The sequence below is a fragment of the Puntigrus tetrazona genome, chromosome 6, assembly GCF_018831695.1.
Source record: "Puntigrus tetrazona isolate hp1 chromosome 6, ASM1883169v1, whole genome shotgun sequence".
NCBI lineage: Eukaryota > Metazoa > Chordata > Actinopteri > Cypriniformes > Cyprinidae > Puntigrus > Puntigrus tetrazona.
In genome coordinates, this window is record NC_056704.1 from 5,919,913 (window position 1) to 5,931,844 (window position 11,932).

The window sequence follows — 11,932 nt, forward strand, 5'->3', positions numbered from 1 at the left end:
TGTAAAAATAGAAGTCTGAAAGAGACCGTCTAACCCACATACGCGCTCGTATAAGATGTGGGCAAACGCGTTTCGAGCTCCCCTGGTTGGTGAAAGCAGACATCAGTCGTTTCACGTAGCGTCGGGATTGGCAGACGGAGTAGGCTTATCCCGGTTTACAGGTCTGTACCTTTAGTTTTTTTGCCCGGCTACACATTACAAGTCCTGCCCATTGCTCCCGCTGTCTGAGGCTGCGCGCGCAGTGGGATGCAGAAGGAGTGGCGGAGCGCGGGCGAGTGACCGAGGCGAGCATCGATTATCACCTATAGGTACGCTAACCTAATCATCTCAACGGCTGTTTCTCCCCGCTGTATCCCCGGTGGTCACGCGAAACATAAATGGACGCGAATCTGTGACTCTGAAGTCGCACCACTGACAGGCGAGACAGCGCATTCCGAAGGGCCGGTGGGTGTTGGTCGTCTGTGGAAAAGATGGGCACGGTGCTGTCGATTTCCCCCACGTCCAGAAAAGGAGGGATTCTGGACGAGAAGACGGATGGAGCTAGCGGCAAGACGGAGAAGAGTCTCAAGCGCCATTCGGTGCTGATATCGGCTCTGACGTGGAAGCGGTTGGTCGCTGCCTCGGCCAAGAAGAAGAGTGCCAAGAAAGTGAACCCGAACCCACCCGTTTCTCAGATCGCTAACCCCGTCGACCAACTGAACACCGAGAATCTTAAGAAGTCTCAGTCGGGCTCCGAGCGCAAGACAAAGCCCGGGCCACTCGCAGTGCCAGTCCCTACAGTGCCGGATAAAAGCCTTCGATCCAGTCAAACCCAGAATACATCGCAGAACGGCAAGCAGCTCCTGTCGGTCCAGCGGCAACCGAGCAGCCGCTCCATCATCTCGCCCAGACGGGTTATCGTGCAAGCCTCCACGGGAGAGCTCCTCCGCTGCCTGAGCGAGTTCATGTGCAGGAGATGCTACAAACTCAAAGAGCTGAGCCCGAATGAGATCATCCTGTGGTTCCGAAACGTCGATCGCTCGCTGCTCATCCAAGGCTGGCAGGACCAGGGTTTCATCACTCCCGCCAACTTGGTGTTCGTCTACCTTCTCTGCCGGGAGGCCGTGACCGAGGATATTTCCAGCGAGTACGAGCTGCAGGCCACCTTTCTCACCTGCCTGTACCTGGCTTACTCTTACATGGGCAACGAGATCTCGTACCCGCTCAAGCCCTTCCTGGTGGAGACCAACAAGGAGGTGTTCTGGGAGCGCTCCCTGCGGATCATTGACAAAATGAGTGCCAAAATGCTGCAGATCAACTCCGACCCGCACTTCTTCACCGAGGTCTTCCAAGACCTGAAGAACGAGGGTGGCTCGAGCGATACGAACGGGAGATGGAATAATAACCTGGACCGCTAAGTTTGGCTCGCGTCGAAGGGAGAGAGAAGCTCTCTGATACCTCTCCACACCCTTCCTTCAAGGGTGAAATGAATGTAAGGCCCGACTGCTGAAGGTGTGAAGAGCGTTTCACTCTATTGCTGGTTTATTCGGAAACGGACAGGGGGATTTCGCCTCACCTCCATGAGAGGGGGTTTACGTTAATACATGTGTAAAATACAACCTTCATGACCCAGTGAATGTCACGAGCGCGATCTGGGGTTTCTTCATAGTTTACTTAATGCATGCTTAAAATATTCTACTCGTATCACCATTGTGGTTTTTGAAGAAGATGAAGAAGAAGAAGAAGAAGAAAAATTAACGCTATCTGGCGCCGAGCTAAAGCGAGAGATGTAAATTATTAGCTTGTGCGTCAGTGTTGGGGTCTTATTTTTCTATTAGTTTGAGAAACGATGCTGTCACCGACGCTGAGCTGTCCGGGGTGCTGGCCTGCAACAGACACTCTCCTCTCGTCTCCTGTGGCGCCTGATGCTATCTATCTGAACGTTGAATGTACTGTTTTACAACAAAACGATTCTCTACAGTCATATGTGCCAATTGTCATAGTATAAAACGTAATGTTTTATATTGTATATTTGAAAATATATGAATACAAATACACCCCCCCCAGACTCTCTGCCGCTTCTTTATTGTTTTGGTGGTGAAAAGGGGGACAGCCGACGCATCGGTTCGTGATTGAAGTCTCCTCTTGGCGTTTCTCATCTATGCATAAATGAACGAGGTTTTGCTGACATTGACTGGCGCTGGCGCGACTCTGCTGCGCGCGGATGGAAATCTGGCTCGTTTGGTTGAACTAAAAACCATCGCTTTTTGATGTTTTAGCAAAATTCGATCATCGGTAAAATTCGAGTTCGAATCGTGCACGAGAACAAGCAACAGCGTAGCCCGGGGATGGTGTCTACGTCATTCCTGTGCAGGCGAAGGACCGCATATGCTTGAAGATAATCGGTCGGATAAGCGGCGCAGTAACAGCGTAAATCCAGTGCGTGGATTCACCGGAGGCTTTGCACTTTACGTCTAGCTGTGCAAAACTGCTTTATGTTAATTCCGGACAACATACACCTACATTTAATCATCCGTTCGTGACTAAGTGTGACTAAAAATACGTATCCGCTCTTTTTTTCACTCATGGCCGGTTGCTAGCCGTGGTGCTGAAACTCGTTACTTTCGTCAACAGGCCCCTTAGATGCGGGTTATGTATCTATGGAAACTAAGTCCGTGACTACATATGGGGGGGGGGGACCTTGAACTTGGTCGATTTGCTTACAAACCTCTACACGACTCTAACATATCACGTTTCAGAGGTTACGGTAAATTTAAAATCAATATTCTGCTTGGTCTTTCAGTTTTAACAATTGCCCGTCGCATAACGAACACGAAGAGATGATTTGATTAGCCTACCTCAGTAATCAAATGATCAGGTTTGCAATGCAATCCGATAAAAGTCGGGATTTAAATATCAATTTTAACATTATCTAACCTATTCATTTATTGCGTTTTTAATCATTTTAATATTTAATACATAATATATACTACTATATTTGATAGGCTGTAAATATATTCAAAATATTTTTATTTTTTAATGATAATAATAAAGGGCCTGCTTTTAATAACGTTTAAGTAAAGTATTTGTAAAGTAATGTTCTCAGTATTCTCGGTGGGGCTAATATGTTCGATTATATTTAGAAAAGAAATGCTGACGCCGCTGGACTCAGGGCACTGACATAGGCTACTTTTCGCTTTCTCCTATCGGTACAGGTAGTCCTCAAGAGAAACGTCTTAAGTGTGAAAATTGCCTCAGGGGTGCACGAGTCATTGAGCGAGTAAGAAGCAGCTGGTTTGAAACGAGAGAACCCCCAGAATTTGTGAATAAAGCACGTGGTTCGGGAGCTCGAACATTTGATTGGCTGGATTTTGGTGCAGTCTGATAGAAGTGTCATTGTGACGGAAGGCTGCAGAACCGGGCCATAGGAATTCTGCAGGCGCATTCCGCTCCGTCTCTATGGCAACGGCTATATTAGTAAAAGGGTCTGATCCACATCTAGCGTGGGCTGAGAAACGCGGATATGTCTATCTTGTACAACAGCTGTCTCTTAATATATAACCGGACGCCCTAGAGTTATTTTTTTAGCTGCAATATAGTGCCTATGACATATCACCTATCATTATTACTGTGCACAAATGCCCTTCCTGTTCGCCCGATGCTCTTGCCAGTGAAGCGGTGATGCTGCAGATGTGGATGTTAATGAGCTGGCATGGCCCCTTAAGCCGTATGCAATGAAGAAATGCAGCAGCGAGCGTGAATTAGGCAGCATTATTCCTGAATGAACCTCCAACGTGAAGATCGTTCTTGTTAAGTAAGAGGTTTATGTAAGCGTGTACCGCTGTCTGCTGGAGCCGTGGCAACCGCGGGCGGATGCTGCCGTAGGAATGTGGTTGCCGTGGAAACGCCAGCAGAAAGGACGAAGCCGACAATTAATATTTCGCACTGTTTCCTTTGGCTTTGTATCTGTCCCAGAGATAACTTGTGGGATTGGTCCTTCGAAAAAGCCATAGGCTACATTGTAAAGAAGCATGATTAATACTGAGTTCAGAAGGTACTGTAGGAGAGATAGACAAGAGGGAGGGAGATTCACTTTGTTCCAACCATTCAGGTTTCCACTGAAACATGATAATAAATAAATAAATGGATTCACAGGCTACTTACCTGTCATACTTTTGCTAGTTTTAGATAACTACTATACAACAAGCTAAAGGTATTGCTCTTAACGCAATCCATGTCCAGCAACATGTATTCAGGACATAGATGTTCAAGGGGACAACTCACTTTCCTTTTTTTTTAATCAATATCTAACAAACAGGGTTAATTGTGTTTTTTTTTCTGTGTCATCATTGCTTAAATATATATATATATATATATATATATATATATATATATATATATATATATATATATATATATATATATATTTTTTTTTTTTTTTTTTTTTTTTTTTTACTTAAATAAATAATCTAATCTAATCTAATTTTGACATAGAATTACTGGACATAAGTTTCTGCATATGCTTCCAAACTAAACAACAATTAAAGGAACAGTTCATCTAAAACTGAAAATTCTGTCATCATTTACTCACCCTCGAGTAGTTCCAGATCTGTATGAATTTTGTTCTGCATACACATATTTTGGTTCACCACTGACCTTCGCAGTATTTTTTTCCACTATGGAAGTCAATGGTATGGAAGCCCAAAACAGCCTGGTTGCAAACTTTCTTCGAAATATTGGTTCGGCAGAACCAAAAATTCATACAGATTTGGAACTGCTCAGGGGTGCGCAAATGAAGACAGAAATTCATTTTTGGGTGAACGATTGCTTTGTATTGTAAACTCGGCTGTTTGCTGTTCAAATCTGTTGTCCAAAAGCAGGCAGGACACAAGTGGGCTATGATATATATCCTCGTAGCAGAATGTCCCTGTTGATGTAATTTTACAAGAGACTGACGTATCTTATATCATCCGAGTTAAAAAATTTTTAGGTCGTCAGCGCAGCATTAGCAATAGTTTGTATATTTTTGCGCCTCACACCTTATTCAGGAGGGGTCTTATTTCTTTCTGTTCCACAGGCTATATTGGTATGGGCTAATCTTGGCTATGAGATTACTCTGTTCTCCCTGTGCATGCAGTTAGCCCCTCCGAGACACTCAGCTAAGAGTGGAAGACGTAATCCACATCTAGTATTAAATTAACATCTGGGTCAACACATAAACAGGTTTGAAAACAAACAAAACAGACCTAACAAATATATATACGCCACTACATGCTATCATTAGCCCATGTCGTGAAATCACACATCTTTTTTTTGGACTAAATTTAAGCTTTTATTAACAAATGCATGATGCAGGCATTCGTGCAAAATAAACAATGAGGCAACATTATTTATATTATTCGAACTCTTTTTCCGTGCAACAGTCATTTTTGTCTCCTGACACAACATTTGTGAAACTTTGCCAAGGACTTCCAACAAAAACAACTCGCCCACACGATGATTAGATAATGTGAAAGAGGGGGAGTCATCAATGCAGCTTTGATGATTTCATACAAACAGAAATGAGGATAAGGACTGAATCAGAAGACTCACTTGTTATTATTAAAGATCAGTTACTTTGGTAACATTAATAATATAGGTGGCACTCAAGGACCCCCAGCTCTGATTCAACACTGCGCATTGAAAAGACCACCAGCTGTACCCCGATACGTCCCTTTCTCTTCATGTCAAGTGACCATGTTAATGTGTTTTGCTCCTCATCGTGGCCTTTCAGAACCCCGCAGAACATTCCCGATGCTCCACAGTGAGACTCAATGGGGATTAGGCTTGTTCCTCCCACCTGGCGCAATTATGAATAAAGTCTCAGAGCTGAGAGATATGATTATATAAGCCCTGAACATAAGCTCACTCAGCATCTTCAGGATTCAGCTTGTATGTACAGGGCAAGTCAGGGCAGGACAGAGCAGCGGGTTACATGAGCGTGTTTTTGGAAGGGTTTTGTAAGGTCTTTAACCCTCTAAAGATGTTCTAATGCCTCTAAATGATCACAGCTTCACTGAAAAATCTTGACACAATCTAGTACACGCCTGATCATATGATAAAGTTAAAGGTGTATTGGTATAATTTTAAAAGTGGTTCTTTAGGTTGTGGATCTGTATGCATGTGTATACATTTATAAAATTTAAAAATTTAAATCATGTTAAAACCTGAGTAGCAAATATGATGCATCAAGCTTTTTAGAAACATTCATCTCAGTTATCACTGTATTGCACTATGTGTTTTTACCCATCATAAAATATCTTTTAATATCTTACAAATCATTTGGAAATATAAAGTGAAAGTCTGTTTTAAAGATCTCATCGATTTACATGATCTTTCACAAAGATTTCTTTATCAAACATAAAACACATATATAAACTTATTTTAAACTTACATAAAAATATTTGGATACATTTTGTAAATTTTTTTATTGAAATTAGCCTACTTTTAGCCTATCATTTCATATGTATAGAGTTGAGTGAACCTCGATGCTTATAATATGATATAATAATACCTTCATATCCATTTTGGACCGTATTTTGAGGAGATATACTGAAATGATGAAATTATGTACATATCTATAATGCTAAATTGAATCTGAATTTAAAAAATGGCTCCGTTGACTACCGTTAATTGGTAGATGACAGAAAAGTGAATGACAGAATCATAAAAAGGAGTGATTCGTGTTGGGTCATCAGTGTCTCTGCCTCCTAGAGCGCCACTGCCTGAGTGTTGCCATGGCAGCCAGCAGCGGCAGTAACAGAAAAAAAAGAGTGAAAGATACTAGCAGCTGGGAAGGAGCTGGAAGAAGAGGGAACGTCTGGTACTGTTCAGAGCACAGAACAGAACAGAACAGAACATGAGGACATGAATGGGGACGGTGTAATGATGGATGTACGGCGGAGAGGAAAATAGGCTTCGGAGTAGGTTTTTGGGGCTGGTGGGCGCTAGGCATGATAGGTTGCTGGTAAAAGGGTGATCTGAGTTGTTTACGGCTGATTAAACTCTCCTGATGAAGAGACTTGTGTAATGGCTGGGATAATAAGTGTAGCAACAGGTGCAGCGTTAGATCTTTAAAGCGCAGAGGCCTCATTCTGTCTTAACCAGGTCGATGAGTCAGCATCAGCATCCTCGGAAGCTTTTCAGACATTTAAATTACAGCAGAACGTGTAATAGGATTGATTTGAATCAGTTAAGCGTTTTTTTCTATTAAATTTGGCATTTAAAGGACATTCGGGTATCAATTTTAAGCAATAGTTTGCTGAAAATGTATCCAGGGCATCTGAGACGTAGAGCATTTGTTCCTTCTTCTGAATAGATACTGAGAAATTTAGCATTACATCATTTGCTCACCGATATAGATTTGTGAATGGGGGGGCCGTCAGAATGAGAGTTAGACAGTTAACACAGCTCTTAGCAAATGAACACATCCTGCAAAGTGTTCAATCTGAAAGTGCACATGTATAAAGTTATTGTCTGTCAAAAGAAGGATTTGATTTTTGAGTTATTCTTTTTTCAGGGTTTGAAATGAACACCCGCCAACGCCTGCCGTGCGTTTAGAGTGCCTTCTTTCACTGCATGATTCAGTCTAGTAATAATATGCATTAACAACGATCACATAATTCAAGATAAGTGAGCAGAAAATTTCTATATTTCTATACTGTTATTATACATACACATTCATTACAGATCACAAAGAGTGCTTTTTTTCTTTAAGAATCTGCATGGTTACAAATGAGACATTGATTTTATGCAACAGTTCTGCATTAATACGCCTTAGAAAAGACTTAACTTAGGGGAAATTATATTATTTTTGTTTTCTTTGAGTAAAAAAGTATTTTAAAAAGTATTTTAGCGTCGCGAAAGATGAACCAATAATATTACATGGGCCTGTTTTACCAGATCTGGGATCATTTCGGTTGTATTGCTGTCTATGGACGGTCAGATGGCTCTCCGATTTCAGCAAAATTATATTATTTTGTTTAATTTTAAGTTTGGCACAACATAGGATGAGTAATTCATGACAGAATTAAATTTTTAGTGAACAAACCCTTACATTGCTGCCCATGGGAAGATCAGAGAGCTGTGTTCTGAAGATGTTGTTATTTACTGTTACTTTGTGGTTTCAGTGGTTCATCTTTATCTGTGGACAATGTGGACCATGTATTGTTCTCTGATGAGTCCACCTTCACTGTCTTTCCCACAACCAAGAGAGTTACGGTGTGTTGCATGCCCAGAGTGAAGCATGAGGATGGATCAGTGATGGTTGGGGCTGCTATACCATGGCTTTCCCAAGACCAAATACTTGTGCTAGATGGGTGCGTCACTGCCATGGACTATCAAACCATTCTGGAGGACCATGTGCACCCAATGGTTCAAACATTGTATCTTGAAGGCGGTAACGAGTATCAGGATGATAATGTACCAATACACACAGCAAACATGAAAGTGAAGTAGAGCATCTCCCATGACCTGCACAGTCACCTGATCTAAATATTATTGAGCCACTTTGGAAATGTTTTCCTTCACCAGCATCACGTAGTGACCTGGCCACTATTCTGCAAGAAGAATGGTTCAGAATCTCTCCGGCCACTGTGCAGGACTCGTATCTGTGATTCCCAAGAGGAACCGATGCTGTATTGGCTGCAAAAGAAGGCCCTACACCATACTGATGAATTATTGTGGTCTAAAACCAGGCGTTTCAGTTTCGTCGTCCAACCCCTTGTATGTATGTGTGTATATACAGATATAAAATCAGTCAGCTGGCCATAATAGTCCTTAAGATATCAGCACAATAACACACTCAGCAAAATTAATTAATTAACTTATGAATGGCTGTCAATTTTGAAATTTAGTAGCCAAATTGACTGGTGAGTGAAAACGTTCATTTCAATCCCTGCTAGCACACTTGCAACCTATTGTTTGAGACTCCCAAAACCAAAACATGAACCTTTCGTAACCCATAATAGGGGCACTTTAACGTATTTGTACTGATTCAAGAGAAAAAAATCATTTTTGCAGTTAATGCAACTTTCCGTATAGAACAACAGTTTGGTGTTTGAACAGTTTGAATGTCACAGGGATGGATTTGTTCATTACAAACACACAGCTTTCTACCTCACAGGAAGCTAATGGTGCGCTGAAGTCATCTGAATTACTCGTGGAGTAGGTTATTGCAGCTAATGTTTTTCTCACCCATTCACTGCATTTGATCTAATGCTGGGCAGGTTTTGAAACGCTGAATTCTCCAAATTTTTTCCGATCAAGAATGAGACTCATCTACGTCTTGAAAGATCTCAGGGTGAGTACATGTTCAGCAAATCTTCATTTACAGGCACTGCTGAAGAAGAATACTGAAAACAGAATTTTAACTAGATTTAGTTGGATGATGAGACTGACTTTGAGATATTGAATTGATTTTCACCTGCATAATGACACTAAACTGGTTGTAGCTATAATTAACAACACGTTTATTAGTGTATACCAAGTGTAATAAAAAGGAATAAAACGTCTTTTCATCTTTGTATCTAAAACGTGTCACGACAAAATATTGCAAACAGCAAGGACGCCATCGTGTGGCATCACGGGAGATTTGCGAATGAAATATTAATTTAAATTATATGCTTTACAATTTCATATAATATAAATACTAATATATTCAGAAATGGTGTCCCAATCATAACCTTTTGCATAGCTATTTTACTGTAATATTTTTTTTTACTATTACTATATATTTCTTGGTCTGCCTGGATGCTGTATCTGTCGTATGCATTTTTGTATCATTTTTTTTATAATTTTTTTTTTTTTTTTTTTTGTAATTTTTCCTGAATATTTTAAGGATTTTTAAGCAAATTGCAAATAGTTAAACCAATAAAAATGTTAGAAACGTTTTTAAATGATTGCTAGACTTCGGTCTGCGCCTATTGTGTATATGAAGGCGACCAGCAGAGGGCGCTAAACGATCACTTTGTGTGTCTCTTAGTATTTGAATGTTCCTCGCTAATCAAAATACTACATTTCCTTTGTAACCGATCGTGTTGAGTCGTGCTGTTTTTAAAGCCGCCGTAGCTGTGCTTCAGTCATGCGTCTTAACTACATTTTCATATTCTCTTTAATTCTTCTTGGTTTTCTTAACACTCTTAACAAAATCAAATGGAAACTTCTGTGACGTTCAGAAATGAACGAAATATCTTTCTCAGAAATTATGAGTGGTTTGTCAATCTTTCCCTCTATCATACAGCTTTAAAAGACAGGTGATGCGCAACATCTGATCAAATGACCCACTTATATGTAGTATTGTCTAAATTTATACCATCAAATAAACGCTTAAATTGAATAGATATGGCAACACTGCACACATCAGAAACACTAACAGCCGTCATCTCGTGCTTTTGTTTATTGAAAATAAAATACAATCCGACAAGAACAATATACATTCTATGTCTGACATTAAGAAAAAAAAAATCTACTAAAAAATAAAATCAATCTAAAATCTAAATCTAAAAATGTCTAATGTGAATTGAAAAGCTGTGTTAACAATATGCTAAATCTTTATACTGTAAGTACAAAGGCTTGGGTAGCCTTATAAGCTGTTGTCAATTTGTTATAAAATAATTACACTCCAGTTTTTAACGATCTAACGTAAAGTTGTCTGGGCACGGTTTGGATAAATCAAAGGAATGGCGACAAGCACACTCTTTTTTTCTGGAGTTTGAAAAAAAAACGTTTATTGCCTACTTCGTCTCAATATCATGCTATCGCTTGATACACAGTAGCCAATGGGAGAAGAGCGGGGGCGGACTTAGTGCTGAATTCTGCGGATTGATTGGATCTGATTGCTGTGGGCCTGGGTGCCGTACTCGTTATAGTTCCTGTATTCTCCCTGACGTCTGTCTCTCTCAAAGATATACTGGTATCCACGGTAACCTGGAAACTGGTAGCCCACCCAGCTGCGGTAGGTGCAAGAAAAACACATTGTTATTGAGATAAATCTGTTTGCAGAAAGTAGTAATGCAAATATAACTAGGCCTACCGATACAAATGGAGGACGACTTACGCTCCAGAGTTGACTTTCATAGAAGGAACCTCCTTACTGCACCAGCCCATGCCTTGAAGAGAGGGGTAGTCATCGCACATCTCAAACTTGCGTCCCATCATGTCCTCACACTCGTACAGGGTGATTTTACTGTCACTGTGGTTCTGGAGATGAAAGAGGACCACAATCAGGACCAGAAAGCGCGTTTTGAGAGAGAGTTGCGCGAGATGTCATTTTAAAACAATACTAAATAAATGTGTAAATAAATGCAAAACTCACGGCACACTTGATGGGTCTGAAGGAAAGCATGTGCTCGGTACGGTAGCTGCTGTTTCCGCTCCAAGACTGATAGCAAGGATAATCTCCCTTCTCCAGGATGAACTGCTGACCCTGATACTCTGGGTACTCATAACCCACCCAGCTGCAATAATTAGCAACGTGTTATCATATCATCAAAAAATGACATGCATGTGAAACACTTGAGTAAAATCATTTCCACACACACACTTACGGGCCATTGTCCACCTTGATAGAGCGAATCTTATGGAAATCCCTGTCCAGAATGTTTGGGCACTCCAGCATGAACTCACAGCGCTTGCCCTGGAAGTTTTCCTCTTCCCACACTGTGATCCTCCACTGCCCCCGCTGCTCCATCTGCTCTCTCTGATTCATGATGGCCGCCTGTCTGCTCTCTCCAGCTACTGGCGACACAGGGATAAGGTTAACAATACAACAACACCTGGCCTCACCTGACAGATCTCAAACACGGCCATTCAGCGCTTTACTGCTAGCGTCACGTTATTAAAAGAAAGATTACAGGCAACGGAAGAGACGCTTTGTTTGTCAGTTATGAATTAATGCGTTTTGTACAATTAGACG

General features: G+C 41.1%; 2 protein-coding genes across 2 annotated transcripts; one reads left to right on the plus strand and one right to left on the minus strand.

Moving 5' to 3' along the window:
- Positions 1–205: 205 nt before the first annotated feature.
- On the plus strand, positions 206–2,036 carry cdk5r2a (cyclin-dependent kinase 5, regulatory subunit 2a (p39)). Its single transcript, XM_043241024.1, has one exon. It carries the CDS (start codon positions 471–473, stop codon positions 1,395–1,397), a length of 927 nt encoding a protein of 308 aa, XP_043096959.1. The 5' UTR covers positions 206–470; the 3' UTR covers positions 1,398–2,036.
- Positions 2,037–10,417: 8,381 nt separating this feature from the next.
- On the minus strand, positions 10,418–11,725 carry cryba2a (crystallin, beta A2a). Its single transcript, XM_043242472.1, has 4 exons — positions 11,565–11,725; positions 11,333–11,474; positions 11,075–11,217; positions 10,418–10,967 (listed from the first exon to the last, which is right to left on the minus strand). Exons 1-4 carry the CDS (start codon positions 11,723–11,725, stop codon positions 10,820–10,822), a joined length of 594 nt encoding a protein of 197 aa, XP_043098407.1. The 3' UTR covers positions 10,418–10,819.
- Between the last annotated feature and the right edge of the window lie 207 nt (positions 11,726–11,932).